This window comes from Accipiter gentilis, chromosome 18, assembly GCF_929443795.1.
Source record: "Accipiter gentilis chromosome 18, bAccGen1.1, whole genome shotgun sequence".
Lineage (NCBI taxonomy): Eukaryota > Metazoa > Chordata > Aves > Accipitriformes > Accipitridae > Astur > Astur gentilis.
The window spans coordinates 617,503-632,686 of record NC_064897.1 but is presented as its reverse complement, the minus strand read 5'-3'; the positions used below and the strand labels follow the sequence as shown (position 1 = coordinate 632,686).

The window sequence follows — 15,184 nt, the reverse complement described above, 5'->3', positions numbered from 1 at the left end:
AAAATATCAACTCTGACATTTGTGTAGTGTTTAAAAAAAGAAAAGCAAAAAAACCCAAAGAATAGGTTAGCAAGTTCAAAAGATACAGCACGTTATCAGAAAGTGCTGTCTGTATAGCTGAAAGACTGTAGTAGGTATGCCTAAATGTTTATGTAACTGCATGGAGAGTTGAAAAATGTGTGGTATGACATCCCTGGCATTCTGTGGAGATGGAGCTTTTATGGATACACTAAGATACTTTGAACTAAACATGAAAAAGTGTACTCATAAATGATAAATTATTTTATATTAATGTTGAACTATTAACAGGAAGGATTGACATGGTAGTGAATTTTGACATTCATGCATGCTGTGCTTGGTAAATTTACAAAGTCTGTGCAGTTTGAGAGCATTAACATGTTTTCAAAGCTGTCTTAAGAAAATCATGTATATAAACTTTTCTCTCAGTGGAAACTGCTGTTTCTTTGCACTTTTACACTTATAGGATGACTCCTTATTACTGGGTATTAAACTGTTCAGAAGACCAGTAGTCTTGGCAATACCCTGTTATAGTGAGAAATGTGAATAATGTGGAACTTGCGTGTTCATTGACAGCCTTTATAGTTGCATGTAGCATCCTATGGCAGGGAATGTGGTGTTTTGTCCCACACTGAACAAAATGCTTGGACTAAAGCACACAACATAAGGGAAAGTGGTAAAGTACTTAAAGCTGTGCTGTCTGCTGCAGTGTAGCCTTTATATAGGATATTTTGAGTGATTACTTTTGTCCAGGAGTAGTTTTCTTGTGACCTCTGCACTCTACTTCTGTGCATTTATGTGAGGAAACTGCATTTTGACATGCATGCCTGATACTAGCCTGGAATGTATTTTGGTTTGTATATACTTCTGATTATTTGAGTGAATTATTAAGGTATCCAGCAGTTTGCTTAGGTCAAGTAATGCCTTGGCAGAATGTACCATTTGACTTTAAACCTTACCTTTCTACAGAGAAGCCTGACAAAACAGTAAGACCTGAATTACCCTTCAGATCAAGAGTTAAGAGGGGGGAGGTTTGCCAGGCTTCTGTGTTGGTAGAACACAAACCTAAAGTAAAGGAAGTCCTGTGCGAGTCTTAATAAATTTAACTTAAGAATAATTATTCAGTGTTAAGTGACATGCAGAAACTAACAGCAAGCTTGTCAAACTTAATTACCAAACACTTGTTTAAGTACTTCTGGCTTGGAGCCATCTTTCCAAACTAAATTTGGCTGAATTTTAGTCTAAAACTTGTCCTTTTTCCATATTTTCTGAATCAGTTATTTTGTTTTTGAAGATTGCAACTTTGAATTCTAGTCTTAATCTTTCTCAAAATGGATAACTAAACTGCTTTGATTAATGCGATTAGAAAAGATGCAGTGTCTCTGGAATGCCAGCCTCAGTACTTCATGTCTCAGGTAACAAGAAGTAAAGAACTCTTAATCGATGTGGAAGTTGTATCATCACTGCAGATTTTGTCACTTGCACTCTTTCATTAGAGGTTTTTAAGATATTTGACGCAACAGATTTTTTTCTTTGTTTTTTAAGACAGCCTGCACTTTGTTAAAAGCTACCTTGCTATGTTTTACTGCCACAGCTGAAAGCAGTGAAAGTATTTAAATTTGGCCATGGCACAGAAGACACAGTCTGGCAGGATGAGCTTTTGAGTTTGTTGCCTCACACTCCAAAATAACTCAAATTTATTTACCTTTGGAGTGTGCTGCAAAGCCTATCTTTTTCTTGAAAGACATTTAGGAAAGAGTGAGGTGGCTGGGTGTGGGACCTATCTGAAGAACTTACTGTGAAACCTGTTTTTTGCTCACTGCATATCATTGAAACTAAACCACTTTTTATTTCTTGAATGGTGATGTTCTGTTGAGCTGACAATAAGAGCTACACTTAATAAAATGCTGATAAACCAATTTGAAAGTTTTTGCCATTGCTGTTGACAGAAATTTCATACAATATTTTCTTTAGGGAATAAAACACTTAGTTTTTAATCAGTTTTCTGGCTCTAGAAGTGTTTGCTTTCTTTTGGAGTTGTCGCTGCCTTTGCTAGGGTTCCTTATTACAAAGGTAATTACTAGCAGTCTGATCACATTTAAAAATGTGAATCTGTAGTATATGGTTGCATGGTACTAAACTTACTGCTCTAACTTTGTCTGGTTGCATAGGCTGAGACTGTCCATGGAGCAATTCAATGCAGATTAATTCATCTATGAAGCTTTTTTTTATTAGGTTGCTATTTCAATACTGATCATGGAAACTTCAAGTTCTGGCATTGAGAGTCAAGCTCAATGCTTGAAATCCAATACGAATAGTAATTTGTTTCCTTTAAAGACTAGTATTTTTTTTATTACTACATAGATATTGTTATCAGGTTCAGATTTGTGGTTGGGAAATTGTTGTCTTATTGAAAGGGAACTGGAGAAGTTGCTGTTTGGACTTGTGTTCTTGGTGTTGACTTACTGTAGATGTATCAGTCAAAAAATGTAGGTAGGATAAGGTTTCAGCATAGGTAGGATCTTGTATCAGAACAGCTGATGTAACTGAAAAAATTAGGGGCTCAGAAATATGTATCTATTTTTAGCATGCAATAGAAATAGCAGCTTTCACAATTAATTTGTGGAATTTTCTCAGTATTTAGTGAATCCAAGCTACTACTAAAAGTTTTTTCTCTCTAGCAGGATGATAAATCCTTTATTTTTTCCTCTGATATAAAAAAATCTTTATTTTTTCCTCTGATATGTCCAGGTGTTTACTAAGTAGAAGTACTTTAGGAAACAGATAATTTTGTAGATGTTTTCATCCAAGCTTGCTTCAAGAGCAAGGAATTGCAAAATAGTAAGAAAAGACATTCTGAAAGATATTGCCACAATAACAGTGGAGAATTTCATCAAAGTTTCAGTTGCAGTAATGCCTTAATTTACTTAAGAAATGGAAGCTTCTCTTTCATTCTTCATCTTTCTAACAAGCCTTAGTATACCTTGATGTATCTGGTTAAGCTTATGGCTCTCTCGGGGCCCAGAAATTTTTTAAGACCAAGGAATCTTGTTGATATGCTCTAAGAAGGAATTCCTTCATCTCTGTTATCTAGCTGACAAGGGTGGCATGCTTTGGGTAATCAAAGGTTATTGCTGATAACCTGGAGCAGGATGGCATTAACTTTTCCAAGAGAAAGTGGAAAATTTGGAACCCAAAATGCAATTTGAAACCCTTTGTATTTCTTTCTCATCTGTCACATAGACTCTCAGCATTTGCATGACTGCTGTATATACATCTCAGTGTCATAATCATTCATGCCACTTTCTTGCATCCAAAAATAGACTGGCAAAGCTGGTTGGTTCCAACATTGTACTGCTATAGTAGAAGACAAGACATGGACAACCCTATTGCCTTTGTTCTACTGAAGAAGTTTTGAAATGCACGTGAAAGAATTTGGTATGTTAATAATGAATGGAAGGCCAATTTTTGTGATGTGATTTGTTAATTAAGGTCTGGCCTTATGCTTGCTAATCACTGTTATGGTCACAATAAAAGAAAAATGCCTTAAGCAAGCTGAGACCAATGCTATTGTTCACTTAGATACCTGGGAAGGTAAGAAAGGAGATCAAAGTAGAAGTGTATGCATATCTTGCAAGGTAAGACATCAAAAGGAAGAGCTACCCTGCCTATGGAAGCACTTATTTTAAATGAGCCATGGGTACCTGTCGTGGTTTCAGCCCGGCCGGTAACAAAGGACCACGCAGCCGCTCGCTCACTCCTCCGCCCCCCTCCGGTGGGATGGGGAGGAGACGGAGGAGAGAAAAGGAAAAGAAACTGGAACCTCGAGGGTTGAGATAAAGGCAGTTTACTGGGACAAACACAAAAGAGATTACAACAACAACAACGGCACTAATGAAAAAAAAGTATACAAAAAGAGTGATGCACAGTGCAACTGCTCACCACCCGGGACCCGACGCTCCGCCACTTCCCCCACCGAAAAAAACAGGGGCCACCCCCCGGCCCGCTCCCCATTTATATACTGGGCAGGATGTCACATGGTATGGAATAGCTCCTTGGCTAGTTCAGGTCAGCTGCCCCGGCTATGCCCCCACCTCCCAGGTTCCTGTAAAAATTAACTCTATCCCAGCTGAACCCAGGACATTATCCACCCCTTATTCTATACCATCTACATCATGCCCAGATCTTACCTTTTTTTATTTTTTTCCAATCAACCACTACAACTTTCCTTGTCTTATATATAAGTATATGGACTCCACCCCCTGACCTCGCACACACACACGGTGTTCCTTTAGCCTATGGGCTATCCCTCTAATGTGTCCATCAATTTTGGGGCTCTATCTGTTGTAACAGTTCTTCAGGATAAGAGAGAGATGGTGTGAGATGTTGGGTTGTTGTACGCTGCCTCTGGAACTTGTGGCTAGTACATTTGGTGCAACTCATGCCCCTGGTCTGCAGGTCGAAGATGTTGATCTTGAGGAAATTGGTGGGTGCCAGTTCAAGTTCTATCGCTGTTGTACTTGGCTCAGTTTCAAAAGTCCATCCTGTAGTCATTTGGATAATTCTCACAATAATACCCTTGATATGGCATATAGACACTATAGATACAATGACATGCATTGGCAGGTTATTTAGCAGTTAAATATCATACAGCCCAATTCACTGGCTATTCTCTCCCAAAATCAAATCTCCCTGAGGTACACATCGAACCTCCCCATCCTTCTGCATCACCCACCAGGTGTACCCAGGTCCTTGAGCAAAAACAACCCCTTGAATGGGTTTGCTTCTGCTTGAGGGAGGACTAACCCAGACTGTCTTTCCTAACATACTCCTCATGCGCACTACAGGGACTTTATCCCCTTCTACAGTATGTGGATCTCTTGGTTGGGCGGGGCCAGCCCGATTGGCGGATCCTCTAGTATTAACTAACCAGGTGGCTTTTGTTAAATGTGTATCCCAATGCTTGAAAGTTCCACCCCCCATCGCTCTCAATGTAGTTTTCAGCAGTCCATTGTACCGTTCAATTTTTCCGGAGGCTGGTGCGTGATAAGGGATGTGATACACCCACTCAATGCCATGTTCTTTGGCCCAGGTGTCTACGAGGTTGTTTCGGAAGTGAGTCCCGTTGTCCGACTCGATTCTTTCTGGGGTGCCGTGTTGCCATAAAATTTTCTCTTCAAGGCCCAGGATAGTGTTCTGGGCAGTGGCATGGGACACAGGGTATGTTTCCAGCCACCCAGTGGTTGCTTCCACCATTGTAAGCACATGGCACTTGCCTTGGCGTGTTCGTGGGAGTGTGATATAGTCAATCTGCCAGGCCTCCCACTGTTTATATTTCAGCCATCGTCCTCCATGCGACAGGGGTTTTTGCCGCTTGGCTTGCTTAATTGCAGCACATGTTTCACATTCATGGATGACCTGTGAGATATTGTCCATGGTCAAGTCCACCCCTCGATCTCGAGCCCATCTATATGTTGCATCTCTTCCCTGATGGCCTGAGGTATCGTGGGCCCACTGAGCCATAAATAGCTCACCTCTACGTTGCCAGTCCAGGTCCACCTGAGACACTTCAATCTTGGCGGCCTGATCTGCCTGGTGGTTGTTTTGATGTTCTTCAGTGGCTCGACTCTTGGGTACATGAGCATCTACGTGACGTACTTTTACCACTAGCTTCTCTATCCGAACAGCGATATCTTGCCACAGTGCGGCAGCCCAGATGGGTTTACCTCTGCGCTGCCAATTGCCCTTCTTCCATTGCTGTAGCCACCCCCATAGGGCATTTGCCACCATCCACGAGTCAGTATAGAGATAGAGCACTGGCCACTTTTTCAGCAATGTCTAACGCTAGCTGGATGGCTTTCACCTCTGCAAACTGACTCGATTCACCTTCTCCTTCAGCAGTTTCTGCGACTAGTCGTGTAGGACTCCATACAGCAGCCTTCCACCTTCGATGTTTTCCCACAATGCGACAGGACCCATCAGTGAACAGGGCATATTGCCTCTCATTTTCTGGCAGTTTATTATACAGCGGGGCTTCTTCGGCCCGTGTCACCTCTTTCTCTGGCGACATTCCAAAATCTTTGCCTTCTGGCCAGTCCGTGATCACTTCTAACATTCCTGGGCGACCGGGGTTTCCTATGCGAGCTCGCTGTGTGATCAGTGCGATCCACTTACTCCACGTGGCGTCAGTCGCGTGATGCGTAGAGGAAACTTTCCCTTTGAACATCCAGCCCAGCACTGGCAGTCGAGGTGCTAAGAAGAGCTGTGTTTCAGTACCAACCACTTCTGAGGCGGCTCGAACTCCTTCATATGCTGCCAAGATCTCTTTTTCAGTTGGAGTATAGCGAGCCTCGGATCCTCGATATCCCCGACTCCAAAACCCCAGAGGTCGGCCACGGGTCTCCCCAGGTGCTTTCTGCCAAAGGCTCCAGGTAGGGCCATTCTCCCCAGCTGCAGTGTAGAGCATATTTTTAATATCTTGTCCTGTCCGGACTGGCCCAAGAGCTACTGCGTGAACAATCTCCTGCTTAATCTGTTCAAAGGCTTGTCGTTGCTCAGGCCCCCATTTAAAATCGTTCTTCTTCCGAGTAACTTGGTAGAGAGGGCTTACAATTTGACTGTAATTTGGAATATGCATTCTCCAAAAACCCACAACACCTAAGAAAGCCTGTGTTTCCTTTTTATTAGTCGGTGAGGACATAGCTGCTATTTTGTTGATGACGTCCACAGGGATCTGACGACGCCCATCTTGCCATTTTACTCCTAAGAACTGGATCTCCTGCGCAGGTCCCTTGACCTTACTTTCTTTTATGGCAAAACCAGCCTTCAAAAGGATTTGGATTATTTTCTTCCCTTTCTCAAAAACTTCTTCTGCCGTGTTGCCCCATACGATGATGTCATCAATATATTGCAGGTGCTCTGGAGCTTCACCTTTTTCTAGTGCAGCCTGGATCAGTCCATGACAAATGGTGGGGCTGTGTTTCCACCCCTGGGGCAGTCGATTCCAGGTGTACTGGACGCCCCTCCAAGTGAAAGCAAACTGAGGCCTGCACTCCGCTGCCAAGGGAATGGAGAAAAATGCATTAGCAATGTCAATTGTGGCATACCACTTAGCTGCCTTTGATTCCAGTTCATATTGAAGCTCTAACATATCTGGCACAGCAGCGCTTAGCGGTGGCGTGACTTCATTCAGCCCACGATAATCTACTGTTAGTCGCCATTCCCCATTGGATTTCTGCACGGGCCATATGGGACTATTAAAGGGTGAGTGAGTCTTGCTGATCACTCCTTGGCTCTCCAGTTGGCAAATCAGCTTATGGATTGGGATCAGGGAGTCTCGGTTGGTGCGATATTGTCGCCGGTGCACCGTCGTGGTAGCAATTGGCACCTGTTGTTCTTCAACCTTCAGCAACCCCACAACCGAAGGGTCTTGGGAGAGACCCGGCAGGGTAGACAGCTGTTCAATCTCCTCCGTCTCCAATGCAGCTATACCAAAGGCCCAACGGTACCCTTTTGGGTCCTTGAAATACCCCCTCCTGAGATAATCTATACCAAGGATGCACGGGGCCTCTGGGCCAGTCACAATGGGGTGTTTATGCCACTCATTCCCGGTTAGACTCATTTCAGCTTCCAATACGGTTAGCTCTTGGGATCCCCCTGTCACACCAGAGATACAGATGGGTTCTGCCCCTTTATAACTAGACGGCATTAGGGTACATTGTGCACCAGTGTCCACTAGAGCCTTATATTCCTGTGGGTCTGATGTGCCAGGCCATCGAATCCACACTGTCCAGTAGACTCGGTTGTCCCTCTCCTCCACCTGGCTGGAGGCAGGGCCCCTCTAATCCTGGTTAGAACATCCGTTACTCACTTTCTGCACACGTAAATCGGAAGTCCCTTCAAGGGGATCAGAAATGAGATCAGCCCATCTACTGCGTCTGGGGGACTGCTCACGGGAAACTGGAGCAGCAGTTTTCCAAGAATTCTCTTTTCTGGTTGCTTTTTCTGTACAGGGGCGACTGATACTGGCACAGGCTGGTTCTCTGGTTCAGCTGCAGTGTCTGTCACCGGGGTAGGGGTAGTCATGGTACCTGTTGTCGTGGTAGGGGCAGCCACGGTGCTTGTTGTCGGGGTAGGGGCAGCCACGGTGTCTGTTGTCAGGGTTTGGGTAGCCACGGTACATGTTGTCCTGTTTTCCATCTTTTCCCCCTTTTCCCCCCGAGGGTGCTGCATAATATCAAGCAGTGTTTGGTAGATATTGGCCAGAGCCCAGCACAGTGCAGCGAGTTGTATGTCTTTGGAATAGCCACAGCATTTTTCTTTCAAATATTCTGTCACTTCATAAGGGTTCTGTAGTTGTTCGGGAGTGAACTTCCAAGTCACTGGCGGTGAGAAGTTCTCTAGATACTTGCCCATATGCTCCCACATGCCGTGCCACCCATGAGTATCCAGCTTTGGGGGAGATCTCTGAGTGGTACTCTTAAAGAGCGTTTTTGTAGCCCTAAACAAGACCTGAAACATATTCAGGAGGCATAGCACTAACAGCACACTGGCTTGCGCATCCCAAGGATATTCAAAATTCTCAAAAGCTGTTGTAATTAGTCGGAAGGAGAAGAGGGAGGTGAACGGACGGGGGGAGGTATCCCCCCCTAATTTCCCCATGGATTGGGTGTAATTACCAATAAAATCCGACAGAAGGCGCCCAAAGTATGGAAATGATATCACTGCCTCATACAGATACCAGCTTAACCTCATGACCAGTGATGTAATCATTTCATAAGTCGACATTGCCCAGTACAGCAAAATGATAATCCCAATCACTCTCCCAGAGATGAGATACGCAACTACAGGCAATACATAGAGCATATAAGAGCTTACAAAACGCCACCATGTAAACAAATGAAACAACATTGTGACTAACATCTATATATCTAAGAAATGCGTTTGGCAAATTTGTTTCAACACGCTCTGGCCAGATCTGTCGTTATCTCAACCCTTCTGCCCCACGTTGGGCGCCAAAAAGGACTGTCGTGGTTTCAGCCCGGCCGGTAACAAAGGACCACGCAGCCGCTCGCTCACTCCTCCGCCCCCCTCCGGTGGGATGGGGAGGAGACGGAGGAGAGAAAAGGAAAAGAAACTGGAACCTCGAGGGTTGAGATAAAGGCAGTTTACTGGGACAAACACAAAAGAGATTACAACAACAACAACGGCACTAATGAAAAAAAAGTATACAAAAAGAGTGATGCACAGTGCAACTGCTCACCACCCGGGACCCGACGCTCCGCCACTTCCCCCACCGAAAAAAACAGGGGCCACCCCCCGGCCCGCTCCCCATTTATATACTGGGCAGGATGTCACATGGTATGGAATAGCTCCTTGGCTAGTTCAGGTCAGCTGCCCCGGCTATGCCCCCACCTCCCAGGTTCCTGTAAAAATTAACTCTATCCCAGCTGAACCCAGGACAGTACCTCATAGACTGTGTGCCCCTCATACCCTAGGTGTGAGTCCTTACTCCGTTATTTTCTGCTGGCATCAGCAATATGGAGCCCTCTCCATTTATTGCAAAGGTGTTTAACTGCCCTGTGAAAATACCTACTTATACAAACAAAAATAGGCATTCTGAACAGCTGCTAAACCAGCAGCTGGCATTAGCACTGTGAACTTAGGCCTGTGGCTGATTCCCTTGGAGGGCAGGACCTGGTGTGCATTTTGAGGTACTGAGCATGTGGTTTTCATTGCATTCTGAAGTATGTGTGAAGGTATACATTAGCAAGATAATTCATTCAGAAGGGGGAAGTTGGTCCCCTGTGTAGTAGGAATGAATCAAATTTGGCCACCATATGCATTCCCATTCCCCCCCAAGCAAGCCCAAACCCAACACTCTGGATAGCAGAGGCAGCCGATCTGGGACATGCTTCCCACGAACTGCATTATAAGCTGTCTGCTCAGATGGTCTTGGTCCTGCTCATTTGGTACTCTTGATACCTGTGTTTCTTGCCTACTACTATCAGCCAACATCTACGTGAGGTTATCTGTTGAGAGGGTGTATGTTGAATGCAGGGAATTTAAGAGGGAGAAGCTCCCAAAACTCACTCTTGAATAATGAAAAGTTGTTCCTATGTTGAGGGATTTCAGTTACTTGTCAATGAATGCTTTTTGCTGATGAAGCAGACTGGACTGTTTAGCTTTTTCATTTTAAAAATATTTGGACTCTGCAATAGTAGATTCCTGTTGTATCTCCTATATGCTTTTTTTTTTTTCTCCTTATAATATTGAGCAACATAATGTTCTCCATTTATATTGCCAGGTGTTTGTTTACTGGTGCATTTGGCTTTAGATTTTGTGGGTTTAAGAGCTTCCTCAGGATTTTTCTTGCAACCAGTGGTGAATTTATATGGGTAAACTTACAAAACTTACACAGAGCTAGTGCTCATAGGTACTTGGACTGTGTATGTGCTAATTATGCACCAAGAGAATTATTTTTATTTACAAAACCCCCACAGTATTATAGATGTTAATGCTGGTTGAAATGTGTGGAAACTTCCTGTTTGACGTAACTGGAAAGAAATTGTACTCATGGTTAAATGGAATGCTGGAAATAGTAAGTGTGTCCCCACATTGGCCATCGGTATGCATGGGTTTGACTACGAGCCTTCAAAGCTCATTATTGTGTTTCCTCCCTATGAATATTTGCCCATAAAAAAAACCCTTGTTGTATTCTATGGTGACTGACTTTCAGATGGTTCCAGTTCATAAAGGCTGACTAGTTATGAATAAGTCAGGCAAACTTGGAAAAAGAGTTGACATCAAATCTTACTTGAGGCATTTGAAACTCCTGAAATATTTGTGGTTAGAACAATTATCATGATATACTAGAATTAACTGACTGGAGTTAAGCAATAGCTGAATGTTTGCCACCTTCTGGGCTGCTAACAAATTAAAATACCCTTATTTTTCATTCAGTGTACCAGAAAAACCTGCTAAGTGTGTTTAACTCTTTATAGGCTTTTATCCTGCTCTATGAATATGCTTAAAAAGAAAAAGTCTATTTGAGGTAAAGGAGCCTAGTTAAGTTAAGACTCTCCCATTGTGTTTAGTGCTGTGAAATTGTAAAATAATGAGGTTGTAAGCTCTTAAATATTCCTGCTAAAGATCATATTGGTGCTTGGCTACGTTAGTACACTGGCAGTCACAAAGGCAAGATGATTGGACTGCTAACTATACAATACGAAATGCCCCATCACAGTGGGCTTGTGTGTTTTTTCTCTGGTTATTACAGATTCCCTAAATCTTATATTTGACAAAGAATTTGAGGTGACATTGCTGTGTTCATGCATGAGAGGAAATATCAAAATGAGAAGGAAAGTTTTATTGACTTAAGCAAAATGGAGATCTGAAGGCATCTATAATGCCTGTAAGAGATAAATGGGGCAAAATGGGATCAGCTGAGCCTTATTAGTAGCAAAGCTCAGTATTTTTTGCAGTGGAAAAGGGGAAATTGGTGGATAACTCAACTTAGAAAAAAGGGGTTTGGGGGGGGTGACACAAACCTGAATCACAATTTTCACAGAATTGCATCATGAAAGTGACGATTATAGTGGTATTTTGCAGAAATAAACTCTTGGAGTTACTTCCTTTTGAAGTGTTTCTGGCAACTAAGGGTAAACAGCAACTGAATTTGGTACTGTGTAATAAAATGTCTCTTTCAGATGGGTGAAGTGTTGATGCTAAAATTAAAGCAGGATAAAGTTTTTAAATATTCTTCTTGAAACTGTAAGAAAGTTTATAATCTTACTATTTGCCTTTCTGAAACAAATTTTCAATTATAGGACAAGGGAACTAATAACTTCATGTCTTTGTTGTCTGCTGTCTGTTTAACAGGCAATAGCCCAATGCTCAATCATCAGAAAGTTATTCTAACTAGTAAAATCATATGTTCATGTACTGAACAGTGCTAATCGAGAAATCTGAAAATTGCAAGGTGTTATGTAAATGTGGCTCTGACTGAAACAAAGAAACACAGGATTATTTCCCCCACCCCCCCCACCCCCACCCGGTTAGTTCCTACAAATAAAGGAATCTGTCATTTTTGTTTTAGCTCAAATACTTCTTGTGAAGGGGAAGGGGGAAGTGTTGCAGAATGTTTGTAGTCTACCTTGGGAATTGGAGAAAATAGTATTGAATAAAACAATGTATTAAGTCATGTTTTTCTTCTCCAGAATTCAGTGTGTCTTTAGTGTGTTTATAGGTTTTTAATTTAATTGTTCTAACTTACCTACAGTTAACCTAGTAGTTCCTTGGCTGCATAAAGACTAGAGTTCTTTTCCCTTTACTTGGCTCTGTGGTCTAAATACCCTGTGCTCTTGTACCTCTGAGTCTGCCACCTACAATGGCAGGCTGCACATTCCATTTCTCAAAAAAAAATTGTCGTTGCAGTGTCCATAACTTAAAATGAATTTATTTTTTTTAATAAACCACTGGCGTTTTGAAAATGTTAAATGCCACATATATAACTTAAGTTCTGTGTCATGAAACACAGGAAAATACTGTATTTCCAAAATTCTAGCATTCCTCATAGGGCACGAAATTTGATGTCTAACATATTGTAAACTACTGCTTCATAAATCAAGTGAATTTTTCCTCAAAAATATTAGTATAAAAAGCTCTCTTTGGAATACTAGGTTGTTATTTTCTAGTATTGTAGGCCTGATTCTTCTTTATACTGGTTCTAAACTGTGATGCTAGTTCCTTCAGCCCTCCTGTGGAGAAGGAGGTAGCTTGGGTCAATTATCTGCAGTCTGCATGCAGTTCTTTTAAGGTGGCCTTATGTGACAATAGTGAGTGGACCATAATAGGTAAACTAATTCAGTTCTCTGAATACCTGCCTGAGATTTGGCAACTGCTAGATATTACCATGAGGTTAGAATTTGCTCAGACAACACAAAATGAAAGCATTAAAAATACCATGAGGCAGCCAGCTCCAATTCAATATTAGCATTTAAAATGCTAATTTAATAGTGAAAATTTATGAAAGGAAGTGTTCGTGCTAGAGACATAAATCCCTGGGCATATAACTGGAGACACAAATTGATGCTAATGTAAGGCTTCAGTAGTTGTGCCAAGCTAGCATAACCTGTTTTAAGTCTGCTTGGCTGTGAACCTACAGCTGGAGTAATTCTGAGCAGATGAATGATTTGCCCTTCCAATACAAAGGGTTTAGAAAGTATTCTTTGAGATACTTAATTTTCTTAATGCTTTGATTATGTATGTATATTATATTTGTTAGTGTACAGTGTTAGTTTGAAACTGCCTACTTCTCAATTTCTATTTCTCCTGAAAATGAGAGGTTATTTTTCATACTTTCTTGTTAATAGATGAAATCTGTTTTGACATGGATGCATTGACTATCTTGATTTTTGATGTAGTTTCTTTGTGATGGTGGTAGCTTCTTATCTTCAATTATATTGTGACTTAAGTTTAAAGGTGGTGGTGGGGTGCGTGTACTTTTTTTTTACACAATTTAGACAAATCAGTGACTGCTAACTAATGCTTTTCGCAGATGCTACCTAAATTTCTTTGATCTGTTGAAACAGATCTAGTCCAAAACCATGCCCAAATGAATGCTTTGAGGCTACTAAAGGAATTGGTTTTGTCCTTGTCACTGATGATTTTGATCCCCCCTGCTTTGATGAGGAGTCCTAACCTATGTCTATATTTATCAGCAGTCACCTATTTTTCCATTTTTGCAGCACTTAATAGAGGTTTTTCCCTTTTTAAGAGTATTTCCCTACATACTTTGAGGAGTTTTTCCTCAAGCAGATGGTTTGCATGTCCATCTGCTGACAAAATTCCAAATAAATGCAAACCTAAAAGTTGGATGGTTTAATGTATTTAAGATGTGAATCAGATATGATTCAAATGTAAAAAATACAAACATGCTTTAAGTATTTGAATGTTTAATCTACTCCCTTACTGCTAATCTTTATTTTTCAGTCAGGTGGTTAGGGCAGATAAGAAACCGTGATATTTAATAGGCTGTGCAAATTCTGTTATCCAAGTTCTTATGTCTTGTTTAATGTTTACAAAAGCCAACCTCAGTGACCTTGAAATTGGTGGAAATATTACTCTGGGAGCAGTATCAGGCTTTTTTTTTTTCCCCTTCAGTCATCTAGATTGGTGATTCCATATTGGTGTGTACACAAAAGTGAAAGGATTCATTATATAATGGACTTTCATTATATAGTGTGCATTTTTCTCTGTCCTCATCCTTGTGTAGCTTGTACACTGAGCAACTATGGGTTTTTTTCTTTAGCATTCACAAGTTAATTCTAGGTATGGGAACTCCATGTCATTGCTGTCAGTATCTTCCCACATGAAATTCTACCGTATACTTTCAAAATAGTTGCTATCTAGTTTGTCAGCAGTGAAGCACAGCTGTAACAAAGGGCACATCTGGTCTCTGCTGTATATATAGTGGTTGTGCTTTCTCTGTACTGCATTCTAAAACAAAAACTATTATTATCCTTGATAGAGGTGTTGCAATACTCTTTTGCATGTCTTTACAGTTTTATTAATCCTGAAAGATTAAACACAGCATAAAATTAAGACATTAGGTACTTAATAATCATGGAAGAGGGAAATACTGTATTTGTTTTAAATATCTTGATTATCCAAAACATTACCAAGTAATAATAATGCAGAACAATTGTGATGACTGTCCATAATTATATTGTGGGACTAATAAAATATAATAAAGCTTTCACTTTTAAAATTAATAACTTTTTTTACAGGAGAACTTGTGGCCTTTGTGGTGTTGTTGCAGTTAGGTGTTAAGATTAATTGGAAAAATACCTTATGCTATAATTGATTAATTCCTGCTAGTAGATGATCTTGCTCCTAAGTAACAGTATTTTTGTTAATTAGAGATTTTTATTGTTTTCAGAACTTTAAAGCAGGAATTGTTAAGTATTTGTCTCTTTATAGGTTGGAAATTACAAGCGGACAGTAAAACGAATTGATGATGGTCACAGACTTTGCAATGATCTCATGAACTGTATTCATGAACGGGCACGAATAGAGAAGGTCTATGCTCAGCAGCTGACAGAATGGGCGAAAAGGTGGAAACAGCTTGTGGAAAAAGGTAATGTATTCTGATTTTGAACTCCGA

General features: G+C 41.3%; 1 protein-coding gene across 3 annotated transcripts in view; it reads left to right on the top strand.

The window, feature by feature from the left end:
• The window catches only part of PACSIN2 (protein kinase C and casein kinase substrate in neurons 2), a 69,228-nt gene that overhangs the window by 37,318 nt on the left and 16,726 nt on the right, over positions 1–15,184 (top strand). For all 3 annotated transcript variants that reach the window (XM_049821717.1, XM_049821715.1, XM_049821716.1), the window contains exon 3: positions 15,001–15,157. In XM_049821717.1, the coding sequence (XP_049677674.1) occupies positions 15,001–15,157 (157 nt within the window). The remainder of the gene's footprint in view (positions 1–15,000; positions 15,158–15,184) is intronic.